The sequence below is a fragment of the Acromyrmex echinatior genome, chromosome 14 (genome assembly GCF_024713525.1).
Source record: "Acromyrmex echinatior isolate Ae372 chromosome 14, ASM2471352v2, whole genome shotgun sequence".
NCBI classification, from domain to species: domain Eukaryota; kingdom Metazoa; phylum Arthropoda; class Insecta; order Hymenoptera; family Formicidae; genus Acromyrmex; species Acromyrmex echinatior.
In genome coordinates this window covers 5742748-5758128 of record NC_141865.1, presented here as the reverse complement: position 1 = coordinate 5758128, position 15381 = coordinate 5742748, and the positions used below count along the sequence as shown (strand labels likewise).

The following is a 15381-nucleotide window of genomic DNA, read 5'->3' as shown; positions in this document are numbered from 1 at the left end:
TATCCTAAAGCGATATACAATATAATATAAGTAGATCGAAAAGTAGAATAAATTTATATTTTATATTTTAATTTATATTTTATATTTAATTTATATTTTATATTTATAATTTATATTTTAAAAATCTCTCATATTTAAATTATTATATATTGAATTATATTATAACAGATAAAGCAACTTTTAGAAATTTTGAGTAATATTTGTATTATGTAAAATATATAATATTCATAACAGCGACGATAATAAAAATTAACGACATTATGAAAATATCTAATAGATTACTGAAATATTTAATAAATTCTTTTTAAATGCTTTGAAAATAATTAATAAATAACAAATATCAATTCATGCTTGTAAGATGTAGAAACTTTTAACATATTTAATGTCTTTTTATATTTTATATTATACAGTTTATTTATTATTTATATTCAATGACGTAATAATTTTTTGAGTTATATAGACCACTATATTCGTGGACACTCACGATGACAATGGCTTCGTAATATTTAACCATCTATTTGCAAACACATGACGCAAATCAGCAAATCGTGAAATTAAATCGCACGACTTGTTAGTGGTAACAAAACAAGGTGAAAATAATTCATGAAAATCGTATGCCATTTTCACGCTCGCTTGAAGTGATAAAAGCACTCGATGTTTTTCCCGATACTTTTGGAAATGCTGTTGCGTGCACGGCCGACAAATAGAAAAATTTGCATAATCGGGCGAGTGATCAACGTGTCGGAAATACACGCCTCGGTTGTTCACTATTGAAACACGCGTTATCGACTCGTTTCTCAGTTGTGAAGATAATATTGCAAAAAACGATAAAATTTGTTCGTTATAACTTAGGACAATCAATATCATGAGAAAAATGTGTCTGTGAAATCAGCACGGCATTTTATTAATTTTCAAAAAATAATGATTATTCCGGTGGCACTTTCTATTGTTCTTTCAAAATTTAATAGAAGAATAAAATATTCGATGGTATCTAGTACTTTAAAGGAAGTTATGCCATGCTAGAACGTAAAATTATCAAGGCATTTCTTTATTTTTCATTTTTTGATATTAAAAATACGGAACATTTTGTTATTTTTGAACAAACAGTAGAATAGTGGAAAGTACTACCAAATCATTATTTTTTGAAAATTAATAAAATACCGTGTTAACTTCACAGATACAAGAAAAGACGCGACTTCCCGTAATTTATGTACATAACAAACATGAGACAACAGCGCATAAATTATTCAGTGTTTAATTTACAATGAATTGTGTAACATAAATACAAAATAAAATTACATTCAATTGAGCCTGCATAATATATGTAATGCAATTATATGCAGACCTCCATATAAATAATGTTGATATAAAAAGGATAGAATGTTAGAATTTACTGTAATAAATTAAATAGCATATAATTAATTAGCAAAGTGTATAAAGTAAACAAAAAAATCATTTTATACGCATGTAGCAAATTGCTATGAACAAAGAAGTAATTACGAGATTATCAGATAATTACAATCAAATATAAAACGAAAAGTAAAACAATTGTGCATTATAGAAAAGTATTCAAATCCAGGAAATGTAGAAAAACTTATTCGCAATCTAAAGATTAAGACTGTAAATACATTGAAAGCAAGAGGGATTAGATTTTGTTCCTTTCCACAATCTTGTCAGCGGTACTCCGGAAAGCAATCTTGCTTCAGATGCGGTCGAAGCAAACCCGTTATTTGCATGTTACGTCCTTCGGGAATTTCTAAGGATAACCCTCAACCGGTCGAGTAATCAAAAAACGTCCATGCTTTCATGCAACGGGTCTCGTATATCCTTTTAACCTCGCACGCCCGCTTCGTCCCATCCGCTTTTCCTTTCCACGAAGAGGTTTTTCCACGGAAAGATCCGCGCAAGACCTCTTTTATCTGACTCGCTTCCATCTCAGCTCGATCGATTTATACATATGGCCGTGGCCTTACCGCGAAAAATGAAAAACGACGAATTATCGAACTACAAAGGGTGCAATATCAATATACGTGTGTAGTGAAATGACAATATGCAATATAATATTTGTTGTGCAAATGTTCATACTGCAATATATACTGATAGCGCGGAATGTATACATAAAGTATGTGTGCAGATCTATATCCAAAACGCCACAAAACCACATTGTCAAAATATTGGTACTACGAAACAGTATTATAGGAGTAAAATATGGCAAGATAAATTTACTTTTAATGGCATCGTAATATATATTTATATATGACACGATGAAGTATAATTTATATTAATTGGAAGAGAGATCTCTTAAATATAATTTTTTTTTTAATTTCTTACAGATATTGCAACTGCAAATGAATGACTACAGATACCACTACATGTTCACAACCTTTGTAAGTACATCTTCATATTCAGTTTCGTCAAAGACAAAAGAAGAAAACATTTAAATGCATATTAAAATTATTCAGATTAAGCTTGTGTGCATAAAATCCTTAGCTAAAGCAAATTTTCTTATAATAACATTAAAATTATTTTTGTAATAAAAAGAATCCTATTTTCGGCCGAAACGTCCCGGAAAGTAAGGAGTTTCAGATTTAAATCCTTGCTGAGGCGATATTTTTTGCAATAATAAGTTCTTTGAAATGTCTAAAAAATGCTTATTAGCACCATTATTAAAATAGATGACCAATGTAATATGTTATTTCCAGCTTCAGTTTATGATTGCGTCCGATAAACCGAATCGAAGAGCAATTTGCAGAACTGAAAGATGTATTCATAAATTTGCATATGAATATTATTAAACACATTCGTTTCAATCGAAAATAAGATTCTTTCTTTTACTTGATCTATTTTTCTCAGTCTTTTTTCACTTATAAGATTATTCTATTTTTGCTCGGCAATATTGTTATAATATCAATTTAATAAAAATTTTAATCTCAATTGTTAATATCCTCTCAATAAAATAGACTCTCTCATATTCTAATATAAAAATACAAACTAAATTATTATGCTTTCTTTATATAATTTCATTATCAATTCAATTCTCATATTAATATAATCAGAATTACATTTAGGTTCGAAACTCGATTCAATCTGCGTTTAAATATTGAATTAATGTAATTTTAATAAGTAATTAATAAATCTTGCACATCTGTCGATTATAATGAAACATCAAGTTTAATTAAATGTATTACTATAGAATCATTGAACAGCTCATTGATTATGAGCTAAATGATCATAATGGCACTTGTATATTTTGAAGATTTATTTCACTCGACATGCCATTTATTGGGCATGTAATATAGCATAACATGTAAAAAAAAGTATCTCTTTTAGACGCATATGGGAATATTGTAGACGAGACTCTGTGTACCATTCATCATCTTCATAACCGGCATATTTCGCGCTCCTGTCGATCCCACTTCTCTTTGTACATTCCGTGCAGCTTATTATGTGTATTATCTCATATTCGTCCTAGAACATAGACAGTGGTAGGAATTAGACCTCCCACGGATGAGCAAGGCGGCGCATATATCATGTATTCCTCTGATGATCACAGAAAGCTCGTGTCGCCACGCGTTTCTCTCTTGGCCAGTACGCTCTTCTTTGACATATCACCTCCCAACCTTTTGAGTCGCACAAGCGAAATTCCAATCCGTCGTCTCATTCAGCGTAAATTTCTATCTTAAATGGAGCTAACAGCGCATACAAACCCCGCGGCTAGCCCAAGTATAATGTACAAACACAAGCTGCAGACTGTGTACATTCGCTGAAGGACGGAGAACTGTACATTCTTGCTTGATGCATTTGCACTCGTATGTGTATACACATGCATTCCGTACATGCATACACGCGTGATACATGTCTCGCAAATGTTCCCTTCGAATTTTGCGGTTCGTAACAACGGAGCAGTACACGGAACCGAATTCCTGTTAGATACTGTAATTTTTTCTACAAATATGTCAAGATTAATTAATGATTACAACGCATCCGACTGTGATGTTTACATCATAAAATGATTTCAGCAATATATTCGATTTAACTGACTTCCATTAATCAATTCTTAATTGCAGGAAATGGGCTAATTCGTACTACTAATAAATACAAACACGGGGGAGGGGGAGGAATGAACAACAAAATATTACCGTTGATACAACTGTTACATTCAGGCATTTAGTTAGTTTATTAGTCAGAGATCAATATATATATTAGCAACAAGATAATTATAGTACGGAAACTCATATCACGAACGCGTTTATCGTTAATCAAATATCGATTGTCCTATATTCCATTAGTAGGCAATAGCATGGGATATGTCATATATGTATGTTGAAAGATACGTATGTACATATGTATGCATCTAATTGTGAAACAATATTGCATACAGTAGAGTTATTTGCAGAGTTCATTTCTTGCGAGCAATTATTAGCGGTTAACAATTGCGTAGTGTAGGAATCCTAACTAATCTAATATCTTTTTATATTAGGTGTTGGAATTAATTCGTAGCGTTTTACAAGTGATGGGAAGTACTTTCATTAATGTATTTTTTAATGCTCATGTGAAATAAATAACATTCTTTCATTAAAAAACGCTACGAATTAATTCCAACACCTAATATAATATTTATATTGTAGAAATATTTAATAATATAATATTTATATTATAGATTTAAAATAGAATAAATATATAGGATATGTTAAAGAAACCATTTATATTGTAAATAATATATATCATACTGACAAGAGTAAAAAAATCTTAGTAAACAAAAATCGGAAACTCAACCGTGTTTAAGATAATATAAATAATTTTGTACATGTATAATAAAAATTCGTACTCTCATCTTGAAGCAAATAATAATCTATATATAGCAATTCATGAACGCGAGTTAATCAAATTTATTAAAATTGCAGATAGTTTAAGCTAAATGAAGCTACACAAAACAATATATACGTACTATACAAATGCTATAACAATTATAGAATAATGATAAAACATGATTGTTGAACTCAAAGAAACTTTGAAATATATTCTAATAAACAATCAATTAATTTAATGGAATAAAAAATACGCTCCGTTATGATCAAATAATTCAGTAAATATCCACTGCCACGTGCAATCTCGCAAAAAGGTTTAATGCACTCCTGGGATGCGAATCCCCCATTAGACTTGTACAAGGAGTGAGTACATCCGCGCGTTTCTAAATAAATCATTTTCAGAAGATGTTACGTAACTTTCTCGCAGCAGTAAATGGTACCGTGATTCAAGAGGTAGATCAGATACTTGGGATTGAAAATAACTCGGTACTTGTAATGTTATTTACCGTTACAGTTACTTTCTTGATAATAGATTAATAGCAATGTTACCTTCTTTTTTTTAATAACTGTAATGGTAGTTACATTTTTTTTGGTAACGGTAATGAATTTTACAATTACTTTTATCATTACTTTTTATATTTCAAATATTTATAACATAATTTTTGTATATTTAATCTTCAATCTTCAATTCATAATTTGTTCTTACATCAAGATCGTTTTAAGTAATTTAAGATGTTAATACGGTTCTATGATTGGTTTATAACATCTTAGAATGCCATAAACCAATCACAGAACAGCATAAGAATAACAAATTTCATGAATATCAATCAAATCGTTACTTTTTAAATAACAGTAATGTTAACTGGTTTTTTACTCGGTAACGAGTAAGGACAATTAGTTATTTTTAAAAATTAACTTTTCAATCCTTGTCGGATACACAGCGAGGTGGGATTAAAAAATGGGATTAAAAAAAAGAGTAACAGACATAAAATCAAAGGGACAAAAAAGAAACTGCTTAAGAACGAAGCTTTATCTGCCATGATCGACTATGTTATGCAGCTATGTAGTTGTCGGTGAATGACCCTATGGAGAAGTCGCGTTATTTACTTTAACGATCTACGTCGTAAACGCTGCAGCACCGTATAATTATAAATCATACCCTCTCGAGGCTTCCTAGGCAAGACTGGTTGAGATTGGTTACGCTATAACGATTGCAATTACGACGATGACGGAAATCGCTGGAACTGCCTCATTTTTCTTCAATTTAGTCGACTTGCCCCATAACTATGCCGCGAGCGGGAAAAAATTTATCCCAGTTACATTTTCTTAAATATCTCGTGTCCGGTCGAATTCCTTATCATTTAAAGATGGTGAATAAATTGATAGCTTTATGTATTTACAGAAGTTAAATTGATCTAGATATAAAACAAGAAATTCCTTTTTTACAATTTTTACAAAATATTACTAATAACTAGCACAGTGTGTTCGATATATACTTGAGATTAAAATTTAATTGTTATAAAATATCTATTACTTATTAATCTATTAAATCTAATTAATAGAAATTATTGATGTTAAAAATAATGTGTCATTAATTTTAACATAATTAACTGTGTATTTATTGAATTTTATTATATATTAACGCAACTTGTTGTCGAAAATTCAGTTAGTTAGCATTAAAATATAAAGATATTATAAAATATATTAAAGTTAAGTTTACGGATATACATTGAATTTAATTGGATAAAATAAACAAATCATTTTTCTACATTTATTTTTACAGGATATAGAAACGTTTGATCTAGAAGATTTCAAATATAATAGCGTGAACATGACGGCCTTTCGTTTAGTGGATCTCGAAGAGTCTAAAGTTGCTGAAATACTCAAGCAAATGGAACGTTTCCAACCAGCGATTGGACATGCCATTCTGAACAAAACGGGAGTCATTCAGGTTGGTGGAAATTTCAATGCAACAAAGAATTAAAATACTTTCTTCACTAACTTATTGTTATATTATTATAATATAATACAACGCGTTACAGAGATTTTTATAAAATTTTGAAAATAAACTCATTCGTAAAATTAAAAATAAAACATTATTCTCTCCAATCTGACATAAAATATACATTATTTAAAACAGACTTAAGATTCAAGTGAGTGCTACGGAATATTATTTAAGAGCATAATATTTCCAAGATTTGCAATAACAATTAATTGTGTGAGTACAAAATAGTAGATGAATTTATATGGTACAAACTAGCTTCGAACAAATATAGACTAAAAGCAAAGGGAATTGAAAAGTCGAATAGACCGAATTGGTCAGCAGAGCTCTGTCCAGTTCGAGCTTTGTCAGCCCTTCAGTAATTAAGTGAGTTTCGCTCGCGGCCAGCGCCGCAATGTCATTAATTCGGATCAATTGAGTGCACTAAGCACGGTTTTCTCTCAAGGACTTCGAAGATGGCCAACCATCTGCTGAAATAGCTAAGTTTACTTCCCAGAGTTTACTCCCCAGAGTTCCCTCCTTAATATATTAATATGAGAAAATCGATATATTTAAATTTGTTCCTTCGTAAATTTTTTTCTCACTAAAGCTGTTTCAAAATATTACCAAATTTTAAATTCAACAATTATTAAATTGAAAATATATCGATTTATAATTTTAAATTACAAAAAGCAAATTTTTGTATAATTTATTTTAAATAAGATCAGTGTTTCATATCGAATACATTTAATATTCTATCTTACAAGAACTTTGACTGTAAAATGAAACAGAATTTTTGATTTCTAACAAGTATGAATAATAATCGGCCAATCATTAAGCTACAGAATTAAAAATGAGTCTAATTAAAATTTAATCACAATTTAGCCCAATCTATATTTGCATCAGTAGGTGCTGGCAAAAGTTTTGTCCATGTAACAATTCGAAAGTTGAAACTAAAGTTTTTCGTTCAATTCACAAAACACAAACTCTCGTCAAAAGGAAACGTATGTTTCAGGCAGAACCAGCTTTGGTGTACGATAGCGTGCAGGTTTTCGCGCACGGTTTGGCAGCTCTCGACCGTAGTCACGATTTAAGACCAGCAAATCTGTCCTGTGAGAAAGAGGAACCATGGGACGACGGTTTATCACTCTACAACTATATTAATGCCGTACGTACGTTCTGTGAATTTTCAAGCGAGCCGTTAGGCAGACAACTAATGCTAGTGACGCAAGTTTTCATATGCAATTATTTCAGAGAAATATCTTAAATTCTTTTCTTTAGAAAAGAGAGAGAGAGAGAGAAAACATGTAATAAAATAATTGAAAATTTTACTGCAGATACACAAAATCTATTTATTGAAAAATAATGGACTTTTGTGTTATACTTCGCTTAATGAAATGTAGTTTCTCCTACCAACTTGGCTATAGTTAATACTTTTAATTTATACAAAAAATTAAAGGTAAAAATATATATTATAAGTTTGTAAAGAAAATCTTAATCTAAATATCAACTGAAAATTTTATCATAAATAAAATGGACTTATTAATATAAAATTACTAATAACTACTTATTAATATTTAAATTAATATTTCAAACAGCATCAATATTACTAAAAAAATTTTGAATTCAATTTTTAACGTTAATAATCCGCAAACAAAACAGCAAAATAATCGATCATGATGTGCTATGCACATAGTTGCATAGTCTTTATATTTTGATATTTTTGAAGATAAATACGGAAATTCCGAATTATTTTCCACGTTATTTGATTTCAATCCGAAATGTATAAACAACAAATATTTATTCGAGTCTTCTTTTTAATCAAAATTATATATATAATTGATAATAGCCAAATTTGCATTATCAAAGAAAAAAATATATTTTTCTCAAAATTTTTACATTAAGTCAAGTACAATGTATTGCATGGTTAGAATAATTAAACGAAAACATGCATTGCAAGCTTTAAAGGTAGTGTTGTTTTACGCAAGAAAAATATTTCTAATCCTTTCAAAAATAGAGAACGATGAATTAAATCTTTTAATTGCACAGCTATTTTTACTAACTGCGAGTCACTGAATAATTGTAGCAAAAGTAAAAAAGGAATATACATAATATAATAATACAATTTTATAATGAAATTTTATAATTTTAAGAGTTGTAATTCAACCTATAAATAGTTAAAATTTGTTAATTTGTTAGTTTAAAAAATTCAATTTAATTTATTAATTATTAATTTATTACTTCTTATTAAATTTTATCTTACAGATTTCTAATTAATGTTAATGTTAAAAAAGTTTACAAGGATATACTGATTTCTTAGTAAAATGCTTTTTCAAGAGTTTCATCAAATATCTTTTTTTTCTGTCACAGATTGATTGACTAAACGTGACTTAACGCTCTAAAGTAATTTAAACTCTACTTACATATATGCAGTACTTAAGGAACTATTAAAGCTACTTATACTCCATTTTGCTTTTAAGATCTCTTTAAGCTTTTAAAATTCAATAATAATCTTTTGGCTCACAAATGACAAAAATTCATAATTCATAAAAATCTAAAGATGCAGAAATAAACGTAATATTTACACAATATTTACACGAATAAAACAAGTCTCTTTCTTATAATTTACAAATTTAAAGAATTATAGTCCAGCCAAAGTATTAAAATACACGTGTTAAAGTTCAAAATTGCCACACATCTTTTATTACAACATCACGGAAAGTTACGATTCACTGAGACGAAAGGAAACAATAAAAAATTGCTACTATCTTGATGATCGAGAATTGCTCTTCGTTGCCTCTCAGAGATTCGTAGTCGTCCAGTGATAAACCGCAAACATATATGCAGAAGGCAATGGAAGGAAAGCAACGTTGACACATGAATAATTGAACAACGTATTTAGCAAATAGCTACGTCCCGAAAGCCTCACCTCGGGGCTTTCTCCTCCTTTAGCCACTATGGTTGCGCTTTCCATGCATGGCGACCATCCCGAATGCACGACCGCGTCATACGAGAGACACGTACGTAAACTCGCGCGTACGTGCTGCCCATGACTTAGATCCAGCGTGTAACACTAAGTTTTATTACCCGAGTGCTACCGACACAGGACTTCCCTATTAGATGCGACAATGACAAATTAAGCAGAGCTTAAAGCTTCGTATCTGAATATTTTCTTATCAGTCGAGAAATTCTTAAATTTTTTGGAATATTATATCAGCGAATAAAAAATCCAGACGTTATGCATAAATTAAAAATCTGGACAAAGAGGGATCTCTCTTTATATTTGCAGAGATTTATTTGAAATTCGTAAATTGGAATATTACAAGATACGAGACTTTTAAATCTTTAAACAAGAAAGTCCTTGAACTTTTACGGTGAAGTGATTGTTGAGGGAAAGCAGAAATCGCGTTTTGATAGTGATGCAGGGAGGAAAAGCGATTCAATACTACTCTTTATTCAATTAAAAGTAAATAAAGATTACTTGGCTTAATTAAACTAAAACGGAATTGAAACGTTGATTTTCCACCGTATTGTCCATATTGCTTTCATTAAAAGATCTACAAAAAGCTGTTATAGGTACTAAAGCGTGCCAATGTAGATATCTTTCCCAACATTGATGTGATTATTTTTTTTATTAAGACTAAAATTCTATGGTATACTTATAATAAGAAACTTTTCTCTATTAAAAATATATGTGTACACCTTCAATTATATTATAAACTTTATAAAATGATATTATAGTTTACTGTGTAACGGCGAGGGCTGAACCGAGAAGATAATTCAACCACTAATTGAAATGTTGTCCCACAGATTACATGATTTTATTTGATTTCATATCATTTCATCTGATTACAAATAATTTTTTTTCACGCATATGAAGTCATTTGATAAAATATACGATTTTATTTAATATTATACACAATGACTTCTCGTGATTGCATATGTAATTATCAGATTATACATAAAGATTTTATATGAATTTTATAATTATTTTCACAAGGACTGTGTCTCATGATTACATTAAGTAATTATCCCCTCGGACCAAACTAATGGACATCATGGAAAATAAACATCCTCCTTTCCGATAAATGATAGAAATATATAATAAATAATGCTTGCCATATTGCGAAATTATTTTCAAAAAGACTGATATCTCTTTCACAGCTATCTGCTTATACAATAATGCGTAAACAACATTAACTCAAGTACAAAGTACATAGCAACCGTAACATTTTGATGAAAAGATGTAATAAACTACAAAAGCATTTTCATTAATATTATATTATTGAATGTATTATGTAAAATATATATAATATTTATTACGTAAAATAATAGAATTAAGAGTATTAATAAAATCACAATAATTTTAAATATCTTTTCGAGAAAATTATTAAATTTTCTTTTTAATCTGGTATTATCTTTCGCAGAGTGTTTTACAAACGATATTACGTTTAACGTATCAATATAAATCCGATATTTTAAGTTCATAACATCGAGTTTTAAAAAACAGTTGCATTATCGGAATGGGAAGCATAACGATGCGCACCGTTTCATGTGTCACAGAAATTTATATAAGTTTACACAAAGACGGCTTCTAATTGTGTTGTAAATAATTCCTGTAACATTTTTTCTTACGCGGTATTATAAAGTTTCCCTTTTTCTATGATGGCAAAGAAAATTAAAAGTTTGTAGAAAAGTCCAGGAATCTCCGGAATAATCGAAAACGTGCGAAAATGAAAGAAGGCTACATCGATAAGTCGTGACAATTTTTCAAAATTTTGTCGCTATACAGTCACAGATTTTTAGCAGTATATCTTCGACAATTGTCAGCGACAAGGAAACGTGTGATATATGGCGATATAAACTGTATCTTGAGTATCGTTTAGTCTCTTACTATCTTTTTATTATCTGGATGCACTGCGTTTCGGTTAAGACGTACAATGTTATCAGGCAATAAAAATAGGTTCAAAATAAAAGAAAAAGAAGAAAAAAGAAAAAAAGAGAAAAAGAACTTTGCCATAGAAATTATGAAAGTTCCTGGTAAGTTTGCTTACTCTATTCCTTTCACGTAGTATCTACTTGTTCGTAAATATCAACGCGTTCTCGTCTCGTGGCTGGGGTACTTTCCGAAACGTCGCTGCACCGTATCGGTTATCGACGTTCCTTTCATGTTAAATCCGAAATAAATAGCGTGCTGCGAAGAGATAGTATATACCGTGCGCGACTACACTATCGCGGTTACATTCCGCGTATGCATTTAAATCCTGTGCGACGGTAAACTGGCAGCTTCCGACGTGACCATATCCTATTAACGAAATAATCGTGTCCGCCATTTCTGCCGTTCTGTGAATAAACTGTGTAAATAAATGAGCGATCTGGTAAATTATCAATGCGAACGTATTTCTAGGTAATGTTGAGCGGATAATGACTAGCTTAACATTTTAAGCCAGTATTACCATCATAGTATTTAAACAGGAAACCGTTTAATAATTTTATTACAAAAAAATTAACTGTCGATTTAAATTTTTTATCACCAACATTCTTTTTCCATGTAACATATATTATATACATGCACACACACACACACACACACGTTTATTTATACATCATGTGACTGTAATATAATTTTAGTTTTCCGTAAAATGTAATAATATATGTGTATGATATTAATTATTTTATAATTCTGACAAATTTCACATATTAATTTACGCTTAAAAATCTTCCCAAACCTTACATCGTTTAAGCAACTTGAGCTGAGTACTGAAAGGTAAAACTCGTTATAAAAGCGGCAAGATTAATGTACCTCCGCAAGTATAGGCGGTTTTTGCAGCTTTGCCTATTCAGATACACTTCTATTTCCACACTCTAAAGGTGTGGAAACATGTATGAGAACACAAGGGAAGCAAATGTGCGTGAATAAGAAACAATTGATTTATCCAAAGTATAAAATAATTAATCAGCCGCAATTAAATTTTTTTCTACGTTTTACATATTTTTAAAAACATATATTTACATATTTTAACATATTTTAGCTAACAAATAGATTTTAATCTAATAACAATTAAAATATGCATAAGTTTACTAAAATATACGTAAAATGTAGAAAAATTCTAAATAAGTAAAATATATTTATTAAAACAAAAAAATATTGTTTATTTTTTACAAATGTATTGCGTAAAAAGTAATAATACGTCATGCGTTTTATTCTGTTTTAATTAAAATTATCAACGTACGTTACTAAACAATATTTAAATTATTTAATAATGGCTATGTAAAATTCAGAAGTTTAATTCAATTTTGTATACATATTCAATTTTAAATTCTATTAAAATTTATGTCGTTCTCCAATTTAAAATACATATAAAAATGCTGAATTAATTATTATAAATTATGTAAAACTTACCCTCTTGACTATTTATTCTACAGGTTTAAATAATTTATCGAAATTCAATATTCTTATGATAAAACAAAATTATAATTAACAGCCAAGTGCAATATATGTGTTTAATATTACGCGTGCTGTAAAAATAACTATCATAGAAATGCTCTTTATTTCAATGTAACAATGATAATAACAATGTCTTATTTCTAATATGTTTTGATATCAACTGGACGTAGAAACAACGCAACTTCGTTACTGAACGCTAGCAAATGGATTTATGTGTGCTGACGACGGGAATACAATTCACCATCGTGTACCCACATGAATGCAAGTTAGCGAGGAATGCTAGTACTAGTTTTCATAGACAAATACTGTACAACTACATAACATGAAATACAGTAATTTTGGCGAAGTATAAGACAGCAATTAAGAATCCCGATTTGCAAAGAAATACATAATAATTATACTCCTCTAAAATAAAAATAAGATGTAATCTGTTAAATTTTTGTCTATATTACTCATTTATTTTTTATTGATGTTATTAAACGTTACTTATATTAAGTAATAAAATATAGATATACCTATATTTCATTCATCAATATTTTATATTTATATATACATATACACACACACACACATATATATATATATATATTAGGTGTTGGAATTAATTCGTAGCGTTTTACAAGTGATGGGAAGTACTTTCATTAATGTATTTTTTAATGCTCATGTGAAATAAATAACATTCTTTCATTAAAAACGCTACGAATTAATTCCAACACCTAATATATATATATATATAAAACAATTCAAGCAACCGCAGCAACTTCCCCTACACTATTTTTACAAAATTTTATTTTGTAAACAATCCGGATATTCCGTATCAATCCTTTACAAATGATAGTTTCGCGTTTTATTACCTTTTTTTTTAAACTATTCGTACATAGCGACATGCTTCCGCAAAATATCCTGAGCTGCGTTTTCTGTTGTGTACAATGTACGCGTGTGTAATGGTTTTACACGCGTGATGCATCGACGCACGCATAGCGTAATTAACGTGCGTATTCGTCGGATGGAGAGCACGTCGAGTACCGAAAATACATGTGGCGGTGCCCAGGTTACTTCCGGCGCGCTTACCATTTGTTTCGCGAACATCGGCGTATTTTTGATTTTGCGAACCGGCTCGTCGATGTCGACTGACGAGATATCACGACGGAGATTTATTGATCAGCGTACGATTCGCAATATCGCTGCTGACAGCCCGATAAAAATCCTGACCGTAGAATCACTGCTAAAATTCTCGCGTCAGCTGTCGGGTTGATGAAAGAAGATTTCTTTTTTCCGAAATAATTTGACAATACGTTTCATGGAATCATAAAGGTTGTAAAAATACGTTGGAGATAACTACCTCAAGCACGGACGAGTGAAAACCATTGTATTTTTGTACATGCACCGGCTTTTACCAAATCGTGTTAACAACTGCGCCAAATTTGTAAAACTTTGTAACTCGATTTAAAAGCTTTTTTCTTGGCTAAGATAATTCAAATAATGTAATAACTTTTCACAGTTATAGTGATTTTCATGGACCGTTAATAACATATTTATGTTTAAAAAATAGAAAAATTATATATGTATATATTTGTTAAAATTTTTCAGTAACAGTCTTTTTTATCTGTGAGGTCTCTCAAAAAAAATATAAAAATCTGTATATAACAATTAAATTTTCCTTTAATGGAATTAAATTTTCCTTTTTTAAGGAATTTATTCTTATTGTGTAGTGGATTGAGCAATATGAACGAGATATTCATATAAAAATCCGTTCGAATAATCCGTTCTTTTAATGTAGATGAGATATCGATCATTTTAATATAATAAACTCACTCGCATTCCACACAGTTATCATTTCCGATTAAATTCATATTACAAATAGAATGAAACACGAGATGCGTCCACAAAGTTATATGAGCATGCATCAGGCTTCGATATTCAAATATTCATGCATTAAAAAGACAACGAACAATAATATTTTATTAAATAATATCATGAGAATACTAAGTTGAGAATACTGTTAATTATATTGAGTATACTGTTGATTAATAATGTAATAAAAATATTTACATAAAAATTCAAAAATTATACAGATACTAAGATAAATTTTGTGTATTTGTGACTATAGATAATTATATATTACTATCATTACGTTTATTACT

At 29.7% G+C, this 15381-nt stretch overlaps 1 protein-coding gene and 1 long non-coding RNA gene across 11 annotated transcripts in view; one reads left to right on the top strand and one right to left on the bottom strand.

Moving 5' to 3' along the window:
- Positions 1-15381, bottom strand: part of LOC105150454 (uncharacterized) — a 234622-nt gene that overhangs the window by 156681 nt on the left and 62560 nt on the right. The window lies entirely within an intron of this gene.
- The window catches only part of LOC105150452 (glutamate receptor ionotropic, kainate 2), a 159204-nt gene that overhangs the window by 117037 nt on the left and 26786 nt on the right, over positions 1-15381 (top strand). For all 3 annotated transcript variants that reach the window (XM_087413339.1, XM_087413341.1, XM_087413340.1), the window contains 3 exons: positions 2334-2387; positions 6592-6759; positions 7805-7957. In XM_087413339.1, coding sequence (XP_087269465.1) covers positions 2334-2387; positions 6592-6759; positions 7805-7957 — 375 coding nt within the window. The remainder of the gene's footprint in view (positions 1-2333; positions 2388-6591; positions 6760-7804; positions 7958-15381) is intronic.